The sequence below is a fragment of the Panulirus ornatus genome, chromosome 10, assembly GCF_036320965.1.
Source record: "Panulirus ornatus isolate Po-2019 chromosome 10, ASM3632096v1, whole genome shotgun sequence".
In the NCBI taxonomy this organism is placed as follows: Eukaryota; Metazoa; Arthropoda; class Malacostraca; order Decapoda; family Palinuridae; genus Panulirus; species Panulirus ornatus.
Genome location: NC_092233.1, coordinates 1,264,525 through 1,289,792, shown reverse-complemented (window position 1 = coordinate 1,289,792; position 25,268 = coordinate 1,264,525). Strand labels below are relative to the sequence as shown.

The 25,268-nt window shown below is 39.7% G+C and overlaps 1 protein-coding gene across 4 annotated transcripts in view; it reads left to right on the top strand.

The window, feature by feature from the left end:
• Positions 1–25,268, top strand: part of fbl (pantothenate kinase 3 fbl) — a 180,330-nt gene that overhangs the window by 129,063 nt on the left and 25,999 nt on the right. The window contains exon 9 of one of the 4 annotated variants that reach the window (XM_071665397.1): positions 22,217–22,252. The exons of 2 other annotated variants lie outside the window; for them this stretch is intronic. In XM_071665397.1, coding sequence (XP_071521498.1) covers positions 22,217–22,237 — 21 coding nt within the window. In that variant the 3' untranslated portion in view covers positions 22,238–22,252. Of the gene's footprint in view, positions 1–4,901; positions 5,752–22,216; positions 22,253–25,268 lie in introns of those variants that run through there. One more of the 4 variants, XM_071665395.1, reaches the window with a different exon arrangement.

Here is a 25,268-nt window from a genome sequence, read left to right as displayed (position 1 = left end):
TGTCATCATTTGTCGAGAGGTTTCGCTCCACCTTCATCACATGAGCAATTGAGGGAAACTGATATACTTGATTTAGTTCTTGCATCCAAAGAGTTCTTAGTTACTCATACCATGGTTGATAGAACATTTAGGAACTTATGACCATAACATGGTTAGGTTCAACTCTTAAATATCAAACTGACTCCCCTATAACCAGCATTTTTTACCCCTACTTAAATAGGTAGAATTCATTGGTTGTTGCAAACACAGTATAGAGTCTCACGTCATTTGTTCATTCCCCTGAGGAATTATGGTGTGGTTTAAAATGTCAGTTTATGCACCTCTGTGGCATTCATCCCATAATAACAGAACAATTAACCACGAACAAAGCAAGAGATATATAATGCAGAATAATCTTGTCAAGCTTAAGAAATCGGACATGCCACGATCAATGCACCGCATATACATAATCAGGGATACATGAAAAATCATGTGGGAAAAAAAAGCTATCGCTAACTCCTTGCTATAGAGAATATGAATTGAGTATTACAAGAGATAGAGATCCTAAAAGAAACATAAAAGGAGTGGGTAGGACCCTAAGTAAACAAGGATGGGGAACCCATTGTGAATGATAAAAGCATAGCAACAACCCTAAACAAGATTTTTAGCTGTTTTTACACTAGAAAGCAAGGACATGAATTTTGAGATGGTGATGAATAGCATTTCACACTACCAGAATTTACCATCACAGTTAGAGAAGTACTAACATAGATAAGTTGAAGACTAAAAAAACGCCCAGGTCCTGATCATTTCTGTCTGTGAGTAAATAAAAACGTAAAACATGAAATTGCCTGACCGTTAACCTTAATTTTGAATATATATCTCAAGGATTAGAATAGTCCCGGCAGGACTGGCTGATTCTCATACATACAAACAAGGGAAGCAGTGAATTGCTGGCATTAGCTATCATATTATCTTCACATCAAATATATGTAAATTGCTAATGTCGATTATTAGAGATAAAATCATAGCCTACCTGAAACAGCACGTGTCTGATCTATGATGCACTGGCATGGTTTATTAGAAGGTGCATATTGTCCTTACAAACTCTTCATGAATTTTTCATAAATTACTAAGTGCCTACAATAAGACAAACGCAATAGTTATTATAGTCTGGACTTCCAGAAAGCATCCAACAAAATTCCCAAAATTAAGCTGATGCAAAAGTTAGGCCTCAGGGAATACTGGTTGCATAGGAAATTGGATGGAAGCCTGGTTATGTGGCAGAAGGCAGAAAGTTGTAATGAATGGTGAATCCTCACTGTGGTTTCCCTCTAAGAGTGCGGCTCCCCCAAGGTATCCCATACTTGGGCATATATTATTCTTCATTTATTTTAACATTATTGACATAGGGCTAAATTACATAGTGTCCAAATTTGCTGATGACACAAAGATTAGCAGTTCATATGATTGAAGAAGATAGGCAAGATTACAAGAGTATCTAGATAAAACTGCTGAATGGTCTAGAAAATGGCAAATGCCATTCAAATGATGGACTTGTCTGGGGAGGAGCTGTGTGGTTTCAGAAGTGGTAGAGGATGTGTGAATCAGTTGTTTGCTTTGAAGAATGTATATGAGAAATATACATAGAAAAGTATTTGCATGGAATTTTTATGTAGCATTTATGGATCTGAAGAAGGCATATGATAGGGGTTGATAGAGATGCTCTGTGGAAGGTATTAAGGAGTATATGGTAAGAGAGATAAGTTGCTAGAAGCAGTGAAAAGCATTTATCGAGGATGCAGGGGCATGGTACGAGTAGGAAGAGAGGAAAGTGATTGGTTCCCAGTGAATGTCGGTTTGCGGCAGGGGTGTGTGATGTCTCCATGGTTGTTTAATTTGTTTATGGATGGGGTTGTTAGGGAGGTGAATATAAGAGTTTTGGAAAGAGGGGCAAGTATGCAGTCTTTTGTGGATGAGAGAGCTTGGGAAGTGAGTCAGTTGTTGTTCGCTGATGATACAGTGCTGGTGGCTGATTCATGTGAGAAACTGCAGAAGCTGGTGACTGAGTTTGGTAAAGTGTGTGAAAGAAGAAAGTTGAGAGTAAATGTGAATAAGAGCAAGGTTATCAGGTACAGTAGGGTTGAGGGACAAGTCAATTGGGAGGTAAGTTTGAACAGAGAAAAACTGGAGGAAGAGAAGTGCTTTAGATATCTGGGAGTGGATTTGGCAGCGGATGGAACCATGGAAGCGGAAGTGGATCATAGGGTGGGGGAGGGGGCGAAAATTCTGGGAGCCTTGAAGAATGTTTGGAAGTCGAGAACATTATCTGGGAAAGCAAAAATGGGTATGTTTGAAGGAATAGTGGTTCCAACAATGTTGTATGGTTGCGAGGCGTGGGCTATGGATAGAGTTGTGTGCAGGAGGGTGGATGTGCTGGAAATGAGATGTTTGAGGACAATATGTGGTGTGAGATGGTTTGATCGAGTAAGTAATAATAGGGTAAGAGAGATGTGTGGTAATAAAAAGAATGTGGTTGAGAGAGCAGAAGAGGGTGTTTTGAAATGGTTTGGTCACATGGAGAGAATGAGTGAGGAAAGATTGACAAAGAGGATATATGTGTCAGAGGTGGAGGGAACAAAGAAAAGTGGGAGACCAAATCAGAGGAGGAAAGATGGAGTGAAAAAGATTTTGAGTGATCAGGGCCTGGACATGTAGGCGGGTGAAAGGCATGCAAGGAATCGAGTGAATTGGAACGCTGTGGTATACTGGGGTCGATGTGCTGTCAGTGGATTGTACCATGGCATGTGAAGCGTCTGTGGTAAACCATGGAAAGTTCTGTGGGGCCTGGATGTGGAAAGGAAGCTGTGGTTTCGGTGCATTATTACATGACAGCTAGAGACTGAGTGTGAACGAATGGGGCCTTTGTTGTCTTTTCCTAGTGCTACCTCATGCTGATGCATGGGGAGGGGGTGGTTATTTCATGTGTGGCAGGGTGGCGATGGAAATGAATAAAGGCAGACTATGAATTATGTACATGTGTATATATGTATATGTCTGTGTGTGTATATATATGTATACATTGAGATGTATAGGTCTGTACATTTGCATGTGTGGATGTGTATGTATGTATATACATGTGTATGTGGGTGGGTTGGGCCATTCTTTCATCTGTTTCCTTGCGTTACCTCGCTAACGCGGGAGACAGCGACAAAGTAAAATAAATAAATAGATAAGATGTTCATACTTATGCCTTCATCCATTCCTGTCACCACCCCACCACACATGAAATAGCACACATGCATGCGTGCAAGGTAGTGCCAGGAAAAGACAAAAAGATAACGTTCTCGCTTTCCATACACTCTTCAATGCTCTCAGAACTTTTGCCCCCTACCCCACCCTGTGCATGTATGAGTGTTTATGTATATACATTTGTATGTGGGTGGGTTGGGCCATTCCTCATCTGTTTCTTTGCCAGTATTCCTCACTAACATGGGAAATGGCGATTGAATATAATAAGATATAATAGATATGTATATGTATGTATATGTGGATTTATGGGTGTTTATATGTGTATACGAGTGGATGGGCTGTTCTTGGTCTGCTTCCTGGTGCTATCTTGCTGATACGGAAAACGTTGATCAAGTATGATGATGAATAATAAATGAATAGATATACCTGACTTCCCATAGTGTATTCATTTTAAGGTAAGGTTTGATGACACTAAGGAAACTGACCAACTTTTAGCTGGAGTAAAACTGCTTAGTGGCCACAGTGCATCAGATTATGCTTAAAAACTGTAAACACATCCTCCCTCAACCTGTGCTTGTGATTTTAATCATGCTGTTCAGCAAACATTTAGGGACTTTATGCAATTTTAGTACTTTTATACCATTCAAGTATGTCAAATCCTAACCAGGCTAATCCTTTCTTTTTTATATCTGTCTTCCTATCTCCCTGTTTGTTATTAATTCCTTTTCTAATTCTTTAGGGTGGATTGGATATGTTCATTCTGTTAGGTCATTCTTACAAATTGTCAAATCATGCCCAGTGCATTATGGAGAAACATGAACTAACATGCCAGTATAAGTACTTCTAACTTCTTTAAAGCATAATAGGCTGAATTGTGAAGAGAAACCATTGCCTTACAACATCCTCACACACAAAATGCTTCCAGTGCATCCAGTCCTGAGACATTCTTCTGTCACATTCTGTATTATCTCCAGATGTAGGGAAATCTCTCACTTCTTGTATTCTTATCTTCCATGTTCTACCTCTTCACCTTGTATTATTACGTTGTTATATAACCTGCAGGACCCCTTTTATGGAATTCCTTTTAGCTTCAAGGATGTACTGAAACAAAAGGGAAATAATGGACTCATTCAGAGTGAGAATGTCCTGAGCAAGACTGTTTTCCTCTGTTTATTGATGTTGATACAGCCTTACTCAGCCCTTTGAGTGCTGTGGTCCAAATCTCCCACTTTCAGCTTCATTCCCCTTGAATGCTACTTTCGGAGACTCCATGCCCATTTAATAATGTTTACCCTCATTTTTTGTGACTTACAATTCTCATTGAATCTTGAAGTGCCAGAGCCGGTGATAAACAGAAACAATAACCTCTTCAGCATCATTCACTTCTACACTATGTTCTTGGGAGGCTACCAAATGTCAACATTAATTCTTCTTTTTCTACATTTTTACCATAAACTAGGTAAGATTTGGATGTTATGATTATATGATTTGTGAATGTGTGCTGTATGCATACCACTCTGTAAATGAAATTATGTACGTGATTTACAGTGTTTTGATGAGAAATAAAGACAAGAGATAAAGTGGCATTATCTCAACTGCCAAAAGTGTGCACATGTGCCACTTTAAACTTTTCTTTTATCCTTTTAAAATTTTTCTTCCTTTTTCTCTAGGGCATTATGAGCATGAAGAGGAAGGAGACACCTGCTCCAGACAAAGGAATTTATGCTGAGTTTTGTGTTTCTGACTCTGAGAGCGAGGAATCCATGATGTTTCAGTCAGAAGACAGTAAGACAGTAACAAAGAAGAACCCACAACCCCATCCACTAGCAGTGGTGACATGTTTACACACACGCACACACACACACACACACACACACACACAGACAGAAGAAAAAAGAGGGCCGGTAGAGGTAGATGTGTTGACCCCATCAAATGAGCAGTTTAGGTCAGGTCAGGTCATATCATATGCCACGCCAGAAGGTCAGATCAAATCTTCTCCCCACCTTATCAGATAGTGATGACAGGGAGGTGGGTCATGGGGGCTCCTCATGCCTAGGTTTAGAAGTAACCAGTCACCAAATCATGTCTCTAGTCTCTCACAAAATCACTTGAAGAAATTAAATGGACTTTGCATGAATATAAAATCCATCCAAAACAAAATAGCTACATTGCATCATTTGACAAACAGTAAACAAGTTGATATCATTGGTTTAATAGGAACATCTCTGAACAAGAAAAGCACTGATCTGATTAGTGAGTACAATATGCCAGACTTCAAATTATTTGTAAGGGATAGAGACAGTTGAGGAAGCGGAACTGCACTGTATGTGAATTAGCTAAACCCCATCAAAATTCACACTGCAGCATCTGCCATTGTTGAATCCTTGTATATTCAGATTAGCAGAATTTTCCAAACATTACATAAAAGTAGTCAATAAACACCCTAGTCAGCCAGGATATATTGACAGTGTCATGTATGAGAGTTTACAACAAGCAATACAGGATAAAGACTCAATCATTCTTAGTGATTTTGATTAACAGGCAAACTATCCAAGGTGTAGAAAGTGAATCTATTAGACTTGTCATCTTTGTCGAAGACGGTTTTCTCCACCATACCATCACAGAGCAAATGAGGGAAACTGATATACTTGATTTAGTTCTTGCATCCAAAGAGTTCTTAGTTACTCATACCCATGTTGAAGAACATTTAGGAACTTATGACCATAACATGGTTAGGTTCAACTTAATATCAAAACTGACTCCCCTATAACCAGCATTATTACCCCTAACTTAAAAGGGTAGATTTCAATTGGTTGTGCAACACAGTATAGAGTCTCACTGTCATTTGTTCATTCCCTGAGGAATTATGGTGTGGTTTAAAATGTCAGTTTATGCACCATCAAGTGGCATTCATCCCCATAATAACAGAACAATTAACCACGAACAAGCAAGAGATATATAATGCAGAATAATCTTGTCAAGCTTAAGAAATCGGACATTGACCCAGATATTGCAACGCAGTATAACATAATCAGGAGATACATGAAAAATCATGTAGAAAAAGCTAATAGAGAATATGAATTGAGTATTACAAGAGATAGAGATCCTAAAAGAAACATAAAAGGAGTGGGGTAGGACCCTAAGTAAACAAGGATGGGGAACCCATTGTGAATGATAAAAGCATAGCAACAACCCTAAACAAGATTTTTAGCTGTTTTTACACTAGAAAGCAAGGACATGAATTTTGAGATGGTGATGAATAGCATTCACACTACCAGAATTTACCATCACAGTTAGAGAAGTACTAACATAGATAAGTTGAAGACTAAAAAAAGCCCAGGTCCTGATCATTTCTGTCTGTGAGTAAATAAAAACGTAAAACATGAAATTGCCTGACCGTTAACCTTTATTTTGAATAAATATCTCCAGGATAGAATAGTCCCGCAGGACTGGCAGACTTCTCTTACATACAAAAAGGGAAGCAGTGAATTGCCTGGCATTAGCTATCATATTATCTTCACATCAAATATATGTAAATTGCTAATGTCGATTATTAGAGATAAAATCATAGCCTACCTGGAACAGCACGGTCTGATCTATGATGCACTGCATGGTTTTAGAAGGTGCATATTGTGCCTTACAAACTTCTTTGAATTTTATCATAAATTACTCAGTGCCTACAATAAGACAAAAGCAATAGATATTATAGTTCTGGACTTCCAGAAAGCATCCAACAAAATTCCCAAAATTAAGCTGATGCAAAAAGTCTGGGCCTCAGGGATTACTGGTTGCATAGGAAATTGGATGGAAGCCTGGTTATGTGGCAGAAGGCAGAAAGTTGTAATGAATGGTGAATCATCACTGTGGTTCCCTCTAAGAGTGGGCTCCCCCAGGTATCCATACTTGGGCATATATTATTCTTCATTTATTTTAACAGTATTGACATAGGGCTAAATTACATAGTGTCCAAATTTGCTGATGACACAAAGATTAGCAGTTCCATATTGATTGAAGAAGATAGGCTAAGATTACAAGAGTATCTAGATAAAACTGCTGAATGGTCTAGAAAATGGCAAATGCCATTCAAATGATGGACTTGTCTGGGGAGGAGCTGTGTGGTTTCAGAAGTGGTAGAGGATGTGTGAATCAGTTGTTTGCTTTGAAGAATGTATATGAGAAATACATAGAAAAGTATTTGCATGGATTTTTATGTAGCATTTATGGATCTGAAGAAGGCATATGATAGTTGATAGAGATGCTCTGTGGAAGGTATTAAGAGTATATGGTAAGAGAGATAAGTTGCTAGAAGCAGTGAAAAGCATTTATCGAGGATGCAGGGCATGTGTACGAGTAGGAAGAGAGGAAAGTGATTGGTTCCCAGTGAATGTCGGTTTGCGGCAGGGGTGCATGATGTCTCCATGTTCATTTAATTTGTTTATGGATGGGGTTGTTAGGGAGGTGAATGCAAGAGTTTTGGAGAGAGAGGCAAGTATGCAGTCTGATGGGGGTTTGAGAGGGATTGGGAAGTGAGTCAGTTGTTGTTCGCTGATGCTACAGCACTGGTGGCTGATTCAGGTGAGAAACTGCAAAAGCTGGTGACTGAGTTTGGTAAAGTGTGTGAAAGAAGAAAGCTGAGAGTAAATGTGAATAAGAGCAAGGTTATTAGGTTCAGTAGGGTTGAGGGACAAGTCAGTTGGGAGGTAAGTTTGAATGGAGAAAAACTGGAGGAAGTGAAGTGTTTAGGTATCTGGGAGTGGATTTGGCAGCAGATGGAACCATGGAAGTGGAAGTGAGTCACAGGGTGGGGGAGGGAGGCAAAGGTTCTGGGAGCGTTGAAGAATGTGTGGAAGGTGAGAATGTTATCTCTGAAAACAAAAATGGGTATGTTTGAAGGAATAGTGGTTCCAGCAATGTTATATGGTTGTAAGGCATGGGCAACAGATAGGGTTGTGTGGAGGAGGGTGGATGTGTTGGAAATGAGATGTTTGAGGACAATATGTGGTGTGAGGTGGTTTGATCAAGTAAGTAATGAAAGGGTAAGAGAGATGTGTGGTAATAAAAAGTGTGGTTGAGAGAGCAGAAGAGGGTGTATTGAAATGGTTTGGTCACATGGAGAGAATGAGTGAGGAAAGATTGACAAAGAGGATATATGTGTCAGAGGTGGAGGGAATGAGGAGATGTGGGAGACCAAATTGGAGGTGGAGGGATGGAATGAAAAAGATTTTGAGTGATTTGGGCCTGAACATACAGGAGGGTGAAAAGCATGCAAGGTATAGAGTGAATTGGAAATATGTGGTATACTGGGGTTGACTTGCTGTCAATGGATTGAACCAGTGCATGTGAAGCATCTGGGGTAAACCATGGAGAGTTGTGTGAGGCCTGGATGTGGAAAGGGAGCTGTGGTTTCGGTGCATTACACATGACAGCTAGAGTCTGAGTGTGGATGAATGTGGCCTTTGTTACCCTTTCCTAGTGCTACCGTGCACATGCAGGGGGAGGGGGGTGTCATTTCGTGTGTGGTGGGATGGCGGCGGGAATGGATGAAAGCAGCATGTATGAATATGTGCATGTGTATATATGTATGTCTTTGTATGTTTATGTATGTGTACATTGAAATGTATAGGTGTGTATATGTGCGTGTGTGGGCATTTATGTATATACATGTGTATGTGGGTGGGTTGGGCCATTCTTTCGTCTGTTTTCTTGCACTACCTCACTAATGCAGGAGACAGCAACAAAGTATGATAAAGAAATGATAAATAATGTGTATGTTAATATGTATATGTGCATTTGTGTACATACATTTGTATGTAGGTTTGGTCATTCTTCGTCTGTTTCCTTGCACTACCTCAATAACACGGGAGACGGCGGTTGAGTATAATGAAAAATGAAAAGTTAGAATATGAAGTTCCTTGATGGGAACTAAAAGATAGATCTCTAATGCACTTGTGATGCATGTCTGCTCAAAGAGCTATGAATAAATTTAGTAGTAAAGGAGTCTGGGTGTAGGAATGTGAAAGTGGAACGTTATGAAAATGGGCACATATCTGGTAAATGGGGATCATCTGGAGTAAATGAGAATGGAAGTCATCTTGTGGATGTCTTTGCTGAGAGGGGGTTTATTCTCTGCAAATGCCTTTTTTTTTTGTCAGCACTAGATGACCCACAGGTATACATGGATGAGGAATGATGGAAGAGAAGAGCAAAAAGCTGTAATTGATATGTGGCAGTAGATGAAAGATTGAGAAAGGCCATGCTTGATGCTAGAGTTATAAGAGGATGCTTTGGAGACTCAGACCATTTTGCTTTCCTTGTAGGGATGAGGATCAGGGAGAAGTGGTGGTATGGTGTAAGGAAGAATGGAGAAGTAAAAGTGTTGGCTAGCAAGAAGATGAATCGGAAAACAAGCAGGAAGGAGTATGAAACTAAGGTGACTGAAAGATTAGATGAAAGTGCATTGAATATAGGGATGCAGTCATGTGTGAATGAGATGTATGAAATGTTTAGAGAAATAGTATTAAAGGTTGTAGAGCTAGTAGTTGCTTACAAGGTAATGAGAGATATAGGAATAAAAAGGGCAATACGTTGTGGGTAAATGTGGATGAAAGCAAGGTTATTAGGTTTAGCAGGGTTGAGGAACAGGTTAGTTGAGGTATGAGTTTGAATGGAGAAAAATTAGAGGTGGAGAATTGTTTTAGGTACCTGAAAGTGGGCAATGCAGCAAATGGAACCATGGAAGTGAAAGTGAGTCATAGGGTTTGTGAGGATGTGAAGGTTCTGGGAGCATTAAAGAATGTGTGGAAAGAGAGGTCATTATCTGGGAGGGCAAAAATGAGTATGTTTGAAGGTATAGTAACCCCAACAGTTTTATGTGAGTGCAAGGTATGGGCTGTAGATGAAAAGAGAGGTCATTATCTGGGAAGGCAAAAATAAGTATGTTTGAAGGTATAGTAACCCCAACAGTTTTATATGAGTGCAAGGTATGGGCTTCAGATGAATTTTTGTGGAGGAGGGTGGATGTGTTGGAAATGAAATGTTTGAAGACAGTATGGGATGTGCGGTGGTTTGATCTTGTAAGTAACGAAAGGGTAAAAGATAGATGTGGTAGTAGAAAGTGTAGATGAGAGAGCTGAGGAGGGTGTGCTGAAATGGTTTGGATATATGGAGAGAATGAGAGAGGAAAGGTTAACAAAGAGGTTATATGAGTCAGAAGTGGATGGAACAAGAAGGAACTGAATTGTGCATGGAAGGATGGAGTGAAAAAACATTGTGAGTGATCAGGACCTGAATGTAAAGGAAGGTGAAAGGTGTTCACTGGATTGGAACAATGTGGTTCACAGGGTTGATGTGCTGTCATGGACTGAACTAGAGCATGTGGGGTATGTGAAGCAGCCAGGGTAACCCATGGAAATATCTGTGGGGCCTAGTTGTGGATAGGGAGCTGTGGTTTCAGTGCATTGCACATGAAAGCTAGAGAATGGATTTGAGAGAATGTGGCCTTTCTTCGTCTGTTGCTGGTGCTTACTCGCTAATGCAAGAAATAGCGATGAAGTATGAAAAAAATCATGATTGTAAGAATGATAGTAATACAGTAAAACCTCTGTTATCTGTAATTTAGATGACAAAATGTTCAAACCAGTATGTTATTTTTTCAGTTTTGGTTGGCAACCTTTGAATATCTGCAAAAAAATTTGAAACTGAAAAAATATATAAAGATATGGATGGGGTTGTAAAGGAGGTAAATGCAAGAGTCCTGGAAAGAGGGGCAAGTATGAAGTCTGTTGGGGATGAGAGAGCTTGGGAAGTGAGTCAATTGTTGTTCGCTGATGATACAGCGCTGGTGGCTGATTCATGTGAGAAACTGCAGAAGCTGGTGACTGAGTTTGGTAAAGTGTGTGGAAGAAGAAAGTTGAGAGTAAATGTGAATAAGAGCAAGGTTATTAGGTACAGTAGGGGTGAGGGTCAAGTCAATTGGGAGGTGAGTTTGAATGGAGAAAAACTGGAGGAAGTGAAGTGTTTTAGATATCTGGGAGTGGATCTGTCAGCGGATGGAACCATGGAAGCGGAAGTGGATCATAGGGTGGGGGAGGGGGCGAAAATTTTGGGAGCCTTGAAAAATGTGTGGAAGTCGAGAACATTATCTCGGAAAGCAAAAATGGGTATGTTTGAGGGAATAGTGGTTCCAACAATGCTGTATGGTTGCGAGGCGTGGGCTATGGATAGAGATGTGCGCAGGAGGATGGATGTGCTGGAAATGAGATGTTTGAGGACAATGTGTGGTGTGAGGTGGTTTGATCGAGTAAGTAACGTAAGGGTAAGAGAGATGTGTGGAAATAAAAAGAGCGTGGTTGAGAGAGCAGAAGAGGGTGTTTTGAAATGGTTTGGGCACATGGAGAGAATGAGTGAGGAGAGATTGACCAAGAGGATATATGTGTCGGAGGTGGAGGGAACGAGGAGAAGAGGGAGACCAAATTGGAGGTGGAAAGATGGAGTGAAAAAGATTTTGTGTGATCGGGGCCTGAACATGCAGGAGGGTGAAAGGAGGGCAAGAAATAGAGTGAATTGGAGTCATGTGGTATACAGGGGTTGACGTGCTGTCAGTGGATTGAATCAAGGCATGTGAAGCGTCTGGGGTAAACCATGGAAAGCTGTGTAGGTATGTATATTTGCGTGTCTGGATGTGTGTATGTGCATGTGTATGGGGGGGGGGGGGGGTTGGGCCATTTCTTTCGTCTGTTTCCTTGCGCTACCTCGCAAACGCGGGAGACAGCGACAAAGTATAAAAAAAAAAAAAAAAAAAAAAAAAAAAAAAAAAAAAAAAAATTTCACAATGCGCATGCATTGTGCTGCAGGAGTTAGTTTACTCACTACCTGGTGTTTTGTGGTGCTATTGATTGTTTACCATTTCCTATATGCTTTCTGGTAAGATGTTGCACATATTTGTATTTTCAACACACTTGATTACCATTGTGGACAATGACTCCTTTCAGGTGTTGTCAGCAATTGCCTGACAGCTCCTTGAAGCCTTTTACGTCTCACACAAATTGCAAGAGGAACATTGAAAGTTTTGAAAAGATGATGGAGTTGTGCAACAGGCTGACTAAAAGCAAGTTCAAGGTGCCACATATGAAGAACTTCACTGTCAGCATGACAACTGTTTATGACATCACCAAGCATCAGAATATAGGGACATTTAGTAGTGCTTATATGCTTACATATATTAGTAGTTCCCCCTATTTAAGATATTCATAGATATCTAGAATATTTTAAGATGTGTGTTGATAGAAAGTGAGCCAAAACTTCAATGATGTTTGGCAGATGGAGTAAGCATGAGTCCTGAGTGGAGCATGCCACATTCCCTCCAATGGGTCAATCTCACTGTTACCACTGTTGTGTGCAGATCTGTGTTACTTGTGCATTTTGGTTATACCTGCTCATGGGATTTTCCTTCAACCCATTGTTTGGGTTCATGAATATGGCATCCAAACATCCAGGAACATCTACCCCAAAACAAGTAGTTAAATGGAATAGAACCTCTCTGACGTTATATACAAAGCTAGAAATCTGACGATGCGCTGATGCTGGTGAGGGACTATCATTGCGGTAGAAAGTGTGCCAAACCTTCAGTAAGGGTTGACTGATGAAGTAAGTGTGGGTCCTGGTGGAGTGTGGGTCAATCATGCAGTTACTATCATTGTAATGTGGATCTGTGCTTTTTTGTGATTTGATTATACCTGCTTAAGGGATTTTTCTGCAACCTGCTGTCTTTGTGTTTATTAATATGGCATCCGGATTTCTAGCAACATCCTCTCCAAACCCAGAACCATCAGTTAAACAGAAGAAAACTTCTCTGGCCTTGGAAACAAGACTAGAAATCTTATGACTAGCTGATGCTGTTGAAGGGACATAAGCGCTTAGGCGTGCATACAACTTGGGTGATCTACAGTCTGCAACATAAAGAAGAATGCAGAGAAAATTCAGAGCTCTCTTTACTCCAGTGTTCTGCCAGGGTAACACCACAAGGGTTAGAAATCCACTTACAGAAGAGATTGAGAAAATGCTCTTGTTATACATAGAGCACAAGACAAAAAAGTAAAGCAGCCTTAGTAACCTATGGCTCAGGTGTAAAGTTCTAAAGAAATGTGAGCATTTATGTAAAGAAGACAATGTAGCTGAGCCAGAACCATTTCAAGCAAGTAAAGGATGAATATATAAGTTTATTGATGTCAGAGGCTACATAAGATGAATGTAACTTGAGAATCCACCAGTGCTGACCACAAACCTGCTGCATACATCCCATTATTTTTGTATGTTTATTGGTTCACTTTATACGATTTCTTTTTATATAAGGTTTTGTAGAACATAAACCCCCATAAAGCCAAGGATGAGCAAACCTGAATTATTGAATAGATTTGGAAATAAATTCTGGATTTTTTTCAAAACAACTGATTCCCAAGCATTTCAGATAAGAGAGGTTTTACTGTAATAATGATGATGATGATAATATTACTGCTGCTGCTACTACTGCTCCTACTACTACTACTAATGATGTCAGTTAAGGTTAAGGCTGGCAGTGCTGACTGTATACAAACATTTGGTCTGAAGAAGCTAATGGGTAATTGGAATGTTGATCCATCAATTGATGGAAATTGATAATATAATAGTGAACATACCATGCACAATTCAATACAGTATTAATATACAAGTATATTACATAACAGTAATTACAGTATGGTATGAATATAATTGTACGTTGATAATATTCTCGCGCTTGGCATCTCAACCCTATTAATAATCCTGGTCACTGCTACTCTCCTTACCCTTCCAACTCAGCTATATGTCATCTGTTGGCTCGTCCCAAAATTCCTCCTGATTACATTCTTACTGCCTCCAATTTAGATTAAAGTATAGTTGACATGGTGGCTGAAGGTATTATGTTGAGTGTCATAGACTCAGCTGGACTGCATTCTCATCTGAGTTTGAAGGGTCAGATGGTCACTCAAGAGTTTGGAATCTACTAAGCGCATGGCCTTACTTTTGCACTCTCCAGCTCATCAAATTCATGCACTTTGACTCTCCCAATTGGGTTGTTCTTGGAGTATGACCATCCCCCTCTCAGTACCTTGATGATGATGTAGTGTTGATTGATAAGGGGCTATCATCTTACCCCCTTTCCTTTTTCATTTTGTTGGTGACAATTTGAGCCACACCGGGTTGCCCATATGGAGTGCTTATCATCAACTGCTTTACTTTTTGTTTCTTCTTTCCTGCACCATAATTACTCTGTCTTTTGCTGAATAGTGCTTTTTCAATCCTCCTCAACTTTTCCCGTATCAGATGTCCAGCTACTTCCGCATTACTTAGGATCTGGTAGGTGGAAGTCAGGGTTATCTTGTGATTTTCTCTTTTTGAGACCACTTGCTCCAGATATTTTGTGGGAACATCATACACCAGTTCATGCAAAGTATACCCTGTCATGGCACTCCTTGATGTGTTGTGACTAAATTGCAGTTGGGACACCTTTTCCAGCCACAAATTGATGCTATCACTATGCTACTGCAGGTTGTCCATAAGTTGGTTTTGCCTCTCCATCTAATTGGACCTGGCTGCAGGATGATTGAACACTCCAAGTTTCTGATAAATGTCCACCATCCAACATACTGCTTGGAACCTCTCAAAAATAAAGTGAGACCTTGGTTTGATGAGAATGACTGAGATACTTTGAATGTGCAAACCCAATAATCAGAGAGAGTCCTGGATGCCATGTCTGATGTAGCATCATATGTGGGTACCTTTATGGTATAGCGCATCAAGATGTTCTGCATCTGGTATGCATACCAGAACTGATGCTTCCCAGAGCAGGAGATGGGCCTGTGAAGTCCACTTGTACTGTTCCATTTGTATCGTTAGGATTTCTATGTATTACATCAGTGCTTTCCCCAGGACTTTTGCTCTTATGTTTATCCCACATGCCTTGCACTAGCTGATGTGTGCCACTACAATCATTCCTCATCCCAGGCCACCAGATCTGCTCCTCACCTTCTCCCATGTGTGATTCTGTCCTGTGTGGCCACTCAGGGGTATTGTATGCCGTATACTGGGTCTGTAGTCTGCAGCATTGCTGGACAACCAAAAGTCACAACTCCTTAATGCTATAGGGTTGCACTCTGGTCTGGCATCTGCCATGTTGTATGAAACATAGCACCCCATGCTGAGATAACATGAGACAGGATCAGAAAGGATTAAGTTCCCCCGAACTTGGGCTAAACCCTTACCCCCATTACCTAGGTGTGTAGTAGCACTGACAGCAATTGCTAAAGTAGTTCTCTCCTGTCAACATTGGTCACTGCATGTGAAAGATAGTCAATCACATGTATAGGAATGTGTGAAGGATTGATTTTGAATTGCTGCAGGAGGTTCATCCACCTCCCCTTCTTTACCTACTTCCACTAATGTCAAGTGACATCCATAATTTGGTCAAAATGGGAAGCAGGGAGATAAATCATTCCTCTTCACTGCAGCCACCACCACCAACAGCTCTTTTTTTTCTGTCATTAAGTAGTGCCATTATTTTTTGGTCATTGTGTGGTGAAAGAATGCAATTGGCAGTAACTCTGTTCCCAAATTTGTTCATTAACATGGCTTACATCCTGTTTCTTGTAATCATGAAGGTTTAGCCCTGCTGTATTTGCTGTCTGTATTTTGAGGACCTGGAACAGTGCCCTAGCTATGACGATTGTCACTTGACCCACAGGCTCTGAAGCTTTTTTGGACATCTATTGTAATTCCACCAGCATGTATAACATTTGTGATAAGTCACTGTACTACTACTGATCTATGTTTGGGCATGTATTTTTCCCCTAACATAATGATTAGGAACACTTCCTCCAATGTTGGGATCTTTTCCTCACATACATTGTACACATCCTCAAAACATGGTACAAGTTCTTATCTCTGCCTCAAATTTAATACCTCAGTTACCAAAGAATAGTCACTTCCATAGTCTACCATAGCCTTAAAGTCTTTACGTATTTAGGGACATGGGACAGTAGATGGTCAAGTTGTTCCAGCTGAACCTCCTCTTGTTGAGCCATGCAACACCTCCCTCCGGGTCATTTCACTATTGCAACCATGCCTCTGAAGATCTGCATCCCTACTGGTACTATCCCTCACATTACAGTTACCTCATTAAGATGGTCTGCCATTTACTAAAAATCTGCCTCCTCAAAGGGTTTTGTGGTTTCCAATCAGAGTTCTCTCTTAGCCTTTTGTAGCATGTGGCCCAACCTCCAGGACATTTCAGAGAGCAGTAATAGTGCTATATCATGCTGTGTTAGGTGGTAGCTTGCAGTTGTTGCTCTCCCCCCATTCCAGGTGTTTCAAAAAGGGACTGCCTGAGCCACCCCAGAGGGGTCTTGACTGGCTGACTGAATTAACACCACCTTTTTCTGGAACTCGTTCACTTCATGTTCCAGAGTAGTGTCAAACTATGTGCTCTTAAACTGTGCTGTGATACTACCCCCTGCATTTGTACCCTGGTCCATCATTTGATCTCTTGCTCTAGTTACTTGCCTCATCGACAGAGCATTTCAACATTCGCAAGTACCTTTCTATAGGATTTTGCCTCCTCATCCACCTTCGTCCACTTTTCTCTAATCATCTGCCACCTCATATCCTTATGTCTTGTCCCATCCAGAAACCACCAAACTACCCATTTACACACTTATGATACTAGGTTCCATAGTGAACACTTAACCCACTAGTAGCTGCAACTGGATCATGAAGTCACTTCAACTCCTCACCTTGAATTAGGGTGGCTTCTTTTAATCTCAAAATTTGAACTTCATTGGTGTCAGCAGTCATAAATCTTGAAATCAGTAGTTCCTGGATTTCACCATCACATCACTTCAGTCTACATTCAGTATTGCCTTTTGCTCCACATAGGTCACTGTTGGCCCTTGCACTTTTAACCATAACATTATAGCTTGGTACTCGGTTTGTTCCATGTGTACACCTCCCACATGATGTTAGCATCCTTAATGAGATTGTCGTACATGGAAGAGGTTCTGAACATGACTGGAGAGGTTCTACTGCCAAAAGTTGATGTGAGAGTATTTTCCTGTTCCCAAGAGTTGTTGGTGGTTTTAGCATCTGCCATTCATCTAGTTTACCACTGCTGCCAGTCAAGGTCAAACAGGTGGGGAGTTCTGGTTGAGATTTTTCTTTAGATTGCAAGTGATCCTCTCTCCTTGCCAGTCAGGCTACCTCTGCTGGTTAAGGTTAGCACCTATTGTCACCTTAACTTGGCTGGCAGTGCATACTGTATGTAAATGACAGATCCTTACAACTTAGTGGGTAGTTGGACCCAAGACCCAGTGAGTGATAGAAAGAAGAAATATAAGAGTAAACATATCATGCATAATGTGATACAGTATGAATGTACTACTGTAATGCATAGAAATAAATGCAGTATAATATGAATATAATAGTACAGTGAATAATACTTTCACAGTAGAGGATTCCAGAAAAGAGGAAATGATGTGGATGAAAGGTAGGTGGTGAAAATACGTGAGCTTGGACAAGAGGCTTGTGTGAAGTGATATCAGGAGAGATTGGATGTAGAATAGCAAAAGGTGAGAGTAAATGAAGTTAGAGCAGTGGGAGATGTTTAAGGGAGCAGTGCTGACATGTGTAAGAGAAGTATGGTGTGTAGAAAGTGAGAGGTGGGTAGGTGAGAAGGGTAGTGAGTGGTGAGCAGGTGAAAAAGGGTAGTGAGTGGTTGGATGATAAAGTTAAGTTGTTAATGAAAGATAAAAGAGAGGTGTGGGCATTACCTACAGGAGGGCTGTGCTCATGCATGGGAGGTGTATGTGAGAAAATGGGAGGAGGTCAAGAAGGTGCAGGAGCTGAAAAAGAGGGCAAATGAGAGCTGGGGTGAGTATCAGCAAACTTCAAGAGAATACAAAAATGCTTTTAGGGAGGTTAACAAGGAGGAAAACAAGAGAACAAACAGGAATGTCACTGTAGGCAATAAATTAGGAAGTAGTAATAGGCAGTGATTAGGAGATAGAGTAAATATTTTGAAGGACTGTTGAATATGTTTGATGACAGGTGACAAATGTAGGGTGTTTGGATCAGGGAAGCATGCAAAATTATGAGTCATGGGAAGTGGTGTGATAAAAAGAAAAGGGGTGGTAAAAGCTTTGCAAAGCTTTGCACAAGATGTAATGTGGCAGGGCAATTGGAGTGTTGTTATTGCAGTTAGATTTCTTAGGAAAAGAGGTAATTGTTGTTGATTCATTAGGTAGAATCTTCATTGTGAGTATGGTCATGGTGAGGTGCCTGAAAATTGGTGGAATGCCTGTATACTGCTATAGTATAAAGGCAAGGAGAACACAGGTGAGTATTAGAATTACAGAGGTATAAGCTTGTTAAGTGTATCTGGTAAATTGCATAGAAGAGCGGTGATTGAGAGTGGTGACATGCACAGAGCATCATATTAGGGAAGACCAGTGTGCTTTCAGGAATGATAGAGACTGTGTGGATCAGGTGTTTGCTTTGAAGAATGTGAGAGAAAAATTTACAGAAAAAGAAGGATTTGTATGTGCCATCTATTGATCTAGAAGGAGCACATTATAGTTTTGATAGAGATGCTTTGTCCAAGAGTTATGAATAAATGGCATAGGAGGAAAGCTGTGAGAAGGCATACGTGCAAGTAGTTATAGAGGAGGGTGAGTGAGTGGATCTGCAAAAGGGGTGTTTGATGTCACATGGCTGTTCAGTTTGTTTGTGGATGGGATGGTGAGGTAGGTAAATACAAGGGTCTTGGAGAATGGAGCAGCTATGCATTTTGCAAGGGGGTGGGTGGTCTAAGAGGTTAGTTAGTTGTTTACTTATGGTATGGCATTGATGGCAGATTTGAGTGAAAAATGCATAAGCTGGTATCTGAGTTTGAGAAAAGATGTGAGGAAAATTGATAGTAAATGTGAGTAAAAGTATGGTTATTAGGTTTAGCAGTGAAGAGAGAGTTTTTTGGAGTGTGAAGTTGAACGAAGAGAACTTAGAGGAAGTGGCGTGTTTCTGGTACCAGGGAGTGGATATGGTAGCAGTTGGAATCATGGGAGCTAAGTGACTCATAGGGTGGGTGAGGGGTGGCAAAGGTCTAAGGCACATTTAGGAATATGTAGAGAGGTCATTGTCTTTAAGAGCACAGATGGGTGTCTGATGATTTAGTAGTCCCATCGATGCTGTATGGATACAAGGCATTGATCTAAGAGTAAATTTTAAAGGATAGGGTAAATTTGTTGTGAATTAAATGTTTAAGGGCCATATGTGGTTTAAGAAGGGTTGATTGAATAGGAAATGATAGGGTGATAGAGTAGTCATGGTAAGAGGAGTATGTATGAAGGAGCTGAGAAGTATGTGCTGAAATACTTTGTACATAAAGAAAGGACAAGTGAGGAAGGGATAAATATGAAGATATACATTTCAGAAGTGAAAGGAGTAAGGATAAAGGAGAAACCAAGGAGCTGGGAGGATGTAGTGAGAGATGCTCTGAAGGCATGACACCTAAACGTGCAAGAGTGTTAAAGGCAAGCAAGGGATAGAGCAAATTGGAATGATGAGGTTTATAGGGGATAGGATGCTGTCAGTGGACTGAACCAGGGCATATGAAGCAGTTGATAGAACCACAGAAAGGTCTGTAGGTAAATAGGGAGCTTTGATGACAACTAGAGAGTGAATGAGGATGTCTTCATATTTTCCTAACACTACCTTGCTGTTGTGGGAAATGGTAAACTTGTATGAAAGAAAATTGAATATAATGGTATTTAAAGAAGTTGCTTTAAGTCAGCTGTTCAATGGTTACTCAAGCCAGAAACATATTAACCCTTTTGCTGCAGCCTTTCATTCCAAAAAAGTGTCATATTGCTTTAAAAACAAAAGTACTCATATTAACCTTTTATAGCATGGAAAGATCTTGAGGCTATCATATCTGATTATTGATTTTCATAAAACATTATAAACTTAAAACAATATAAGGTATTTGAATGACGCTGCATGAGTGAAGGTCAGGTGAAACTGTTCAGATACAGGATTTAACTGAATGCCTTAAGACAGCAGTACCTACTGGACAACCTGTCATTCTGTGTTGTGGGAGGAGTCAAAGAAGAGTGCAGGGTGTTTAACATTTATTGAAGCCCTTGGCATAAATGCAATTTCTGTGGTAAGTTGAGCTCAATTTGTGTGCACATAAATGCACTTATTGCACCAAAAGGGTTAAGGGCTACTTCCATGGCCAGGGTCAGCACATCTCTTTACACAATGTCTCTGTCAGGCAACAGGTTTTATGAGTTGATGGTGCAGTTTGCATGCACCATGCCACACAATACATTTAGTGATTAATGAACTTTCCTGATGTAAATGGAGTAAGGACATGCTGTATAAAACTGATTTTCAGGTCATCATATGAACATGAATTTATAAGAAGTAAGGATGCAAGATTGCAGTTTTGGCAGAGCCTGTTTTAAGTACGTTAGCCTCTCTTTGATGTATAGGAGTAAGGGATGAGTTTATAGTAAAAAAAGATTATCAAGTATAAGCTGTGAAGAAAGATCTTTTTAAAAAAAAGAATTGTAGAGATCTAACAGAATGAGAAATGGCAAATGAGAAAGGAGTGTTTGAAAAAAGATTTCTAAATCTCAGAATTGGTCTAAACATAAGAGAAGTTTGGATGGTGCAATAATGTTGAAGAGAGTACATATGAGTTAGGTGAATGTGAGAAAGAAAATGATAAGTTTTAGATAGAAAGACAAAGTGATGAAGTATGGGGATTAGAGAGATGCTGACTTCCATGAGTGTTTGGAATTGTCCAGGGATATAGGGAACAGAAGATTCAACTTAAGACACCCTATATGATAATGGGAGATGGCATATTGAATAGGAATCTATAAATGTGGCATGTATTCTAAAATGTGTCTGGGTCATCATTGCCATTATAATAAGTTGGCAGATTGTGGTAAGAGGCAGAAATATGAGGCTACCTGTTGATTTTTTCTAGTTTTCACATTTGTATAGTGTTGCTCTGATGACTTCTTGAAATTAGACAAACATGCCGCAATTAGATACATTGTCATCCAAGCGTTTGTTATGTAACAAGTATTGATAAAGTGTGGATTCGCACATCCCATTACCCACACATCCACTAACACAATTGATTGTCAAACATTATGATTATGGTTAAGAGGTTAGGAGGGTGTGAAGCATGGGAAAGGAAGATTTTACATAAGAGGTGAGAACAGCAGTGCACCTGAAAGATGAAAAAGTTGAAGATATATATATATGACTTAGCAAGGTATTTAAGACTGAAGTTGTTGAATGATTTAGAAACTGTGGCAACATGTAAAAGTGGTCCAGCACTTTGTGATCAGATGGAAGTAGTGGTTGTTCTGCTGTAGATTAGTAAAGACATAGAATTTATTGCTAGAATCACAGACAAATAGATTTTCATAGCTTTGTTGACAAGATACATGGTTGGATTGTGATTGATTTATTATTTCAAAAGTATTGGTAAAATCAGTGTAGGCGAAGAACAGAGTAGAGTTAAGAAGGAAAGATATTGCTTAGACTACATTTTTGTATTTATCTATGGACAAGTTTTTAGAGCAGAAGAAAGTATATAGATACTAATTCAAGATTGACCAGAGGTCCTTGTAACCTAGATTTTAGGAAAGTGCTTAGGTTTATGATAATAGATTTGTTGAAGATCACTTGTTTCTCACAGCTGCTTGTGTGGTATCTGTAGTCCTTTTAAACTTTATATTGTGAAATATTCCTTAAGGTTTCACTGATGATTAATCAAGAATTATTGGAGATTCTATTTGGTAAAGAAAACTCATTTCTGCTATCACTTTAATTACACTGTAACTATACAGATGCATGTAAGTTCATTTTACCTCAGTCACTTGGACCAAGTACCCATTTACAGCTGGATGAACTGGGGTCGTAACCTCCAAGGTAGGTGGAGACACACCTTACAAGGTATGCTGACACACCTTACAAGGTAGGCATGAGCAGAATTCAAACCTACAACCTCAAGCAGGCCTTGTAGTAAAGCATTCTGACTATTTGGTTATGGCGCCTTATTTGTTTTACTAAATTCTTGCCATTTGTGTGCTTGAAAGTTTCTTGTTGACTGTATGCTTTTCAGTTATTACCTCAGTTAAATAAGATTGTATTTCAGTATCTAGTGGAGTATCTTTGTTGTAGCATTTTACATACAGCCATTCAACGAGAAAGCTTTCACTAGTTTTGACAGATTTCTTTTCAATATGAATAATCTATATCTTCATGATTACAGGTTAATTTTCTTTCAATGCATTACAATTGTTGTTTGTTTTAGATATCTGTACATGTATTTCTTATAAATGATAATGTGATAGCGTTAATGTAGTGTTTTACTAGAAGTTTAAGTTGTCTGATATCTCCAGCATGTATGCAGCTCTTAGACTGCTAATTTGTATTGCAGACTTGAGGCACAGTATATGAGGTTTTAATGGAGATCTTAACTTTTGTTTCCTATTCCTTGGAAGAATTCCTCTTATTGGTAATCTCCAAGACTTATGATATTCCTTACAGGGTAAGTGCTTCTTAGCATTAATGATGATGGACATTGAGAGTCTTAGTTATCTTTGTTGAGCTACTTGGAAGCTGAAATTTGTTGGTTGCTTGGTTGATATAAATTTTCATCTATGTGAGAGTGCTTCCCTCTGAAAATAGGTTTGTGTTTCTGTAATTGGTTTTATACCTGTTAGGAAGCAAATGTCCTCTCTCCTAAAAGATTTACCCCATTAGTTTTATTTAATTATATTTCAGGAAGATAACTCTTAAAGTAGTTTAATAGTCTCAGTAATAGTTACTTTATCCCTGGGGATAGGGGAGAAAGAATACTTCCCACGTATTCCCTGCGTGTCGTAGAAGGCAACTAAAAGGGAAGGGAGCGGGTGGCTGGAAATCCTCCCCTCTCGTTTTTTTTTTTTAATTTTCCAAAAGAAAGGACAGAGAAGGGGGCCATTTGAGGATATTCCCTCAAAGGTCCAGTCCTTTGTTCTTAACGCAACCTCGCTAATGCGGGAAATGGCGAATAGTATGAAAGAAAAAAGAAAGAAGTAATAGTTACTTATCAGATTGATTTATTATGAATTGCTTGCCTTACCTTGAGAGGCATGGTAAATTTAATTGTGGTTTCACTGACTGAGGAGGCATATCAAATCTCATACCAACTTTATTCCAACTTGGTAAAGATGAATTTTATCATTTTTAGTTCATAGAATGAAACTTCTTTATCCAAAACATGTGAGGTTTTAGTTTAAGAATGCATCAATTTTTATGTGAGTTCCTTAATTCCAGACAGCCACATCTGCATTTGCATGTCCTATTTATTTTCATACCGGTTTCTACATCATTATGTATTATATTGATGCTCTCTCCTCTCCTGTCCTGTCCTCTCCTCTCTCCTTGTATTTTAACTTTCTAAAAGGAGAAACAGAAAAAGAAGTCACGTGGGGAGTGCTCATCCTCCTTGAAGACTCAGATTGGGGTGTCTAAATGTGTGTGGATGTAACCAAGATGAGAAAAAAAGGAGAGATAGGTAGTATGTTTGAGGAAAGGAACCTGGATGTTTTGACTCTGAGTGAAACGAAGCTCAAGGGTAAAGGGGAAGAGTGGTTTGAGAATGTCTTGGGCGTAATGTCAGGGGTTAATGAGAGGACAAGAGCAAAGGAAGGAGTAGCACTACTCCTGAAATAGGAGTGGTGGGAGTATGTGATAGAGTGTAAGAAAATAAACTCTAGATTGATATGGGTAAAACTGAAAGTGGATGGAGAGAGATGGGTGATTATTGGTGCATATGCACCTGGGCATGAGAAGAAAGATCATGAGAGTCAAGTGATTTGGGAACAGCTCAGTGAGTGTGTTAGTAGTTTTGATGCTCGAGACCGGGTTATAGTGATGGATGATTGCAAAGGTGAATAATGTGGCAGTTGAGGGAATAATTGTTGTACATGGGGTGTTCACTGTTGTAAATGGAAATGGTGAAGAGCTTGTAGATTTATGTGCTGCAATAGGACTGGTGATTAGGAATACCTGGTTTAAAAAGAGAGATATACATAAGTATTCATATGTAAGTAGGAGAGATGGCCAGAGAGCGTTATTGGGTAATGTGGCATTTGAGGGAATAATTGTTGTACATGGGGTGTTCAGTGTTGTAAATGGAAATGGTGAAGAGCTTGTAGATTTATGTGCTGCAAAAGGACTGGTGATTAGGAATACCTGGTTTAAAAAGAGAGATATACATAAGTATACATATGTAAGTAGGAGAGATGGCCAGAGAGCGTTATTGGGTTACGTGTTAATTGATAGGCACGCAAAAGAGAGACTTTTGGATGTTAATGTGCTGAGAGGTGCAACTGGAGGGATGTTTGATCATTATCTTGTGGAGGCGAAGGTGAAGATTTGTAGAGGTTTTCAGAAAAGAAAACAATGTTGGAGTGAAAAGAGTGGTGAGAGTAAGTGAGCTTGGGAAGGAGACTTGTGTAAGGAAGTACCAGGAGAGACTGAGTACAGAATGGAAAAAGGTGAGAACAAAGGACATAAGGGGAGTGGGGGAGGAATGGGATGTATTTAGGGAAGCAGTGATGGCTTACGCAAAAGATGCTTGTGGCTTGAGAAGTGTGGGAGGTGGGGAGATTAGAAAAGGTAGTGAGTGGTGGGATGAAGAAGTAAGATTATTAGTGAAAGAGAAGAGAGAGGCATTTGGACGATTTTTGCAGGGAAAAAATGCAATTGAGTGGGAGATGTATAAAAGAAAGGGACAGGAGGTCAAGAGAAAGGTGCAAGAGGTGAAAAAGAGGGCAAATGAGAGTTGGGGTGAGAGAGTATCATTAAATTTTAAGGAGAATAAAAAGATGTTCTGGAAGGAGGTAAATAAAGTGCGTAAGACAAGGGAGCAAATGGGAACTGCAGTGAAGGGCGCAAATGGG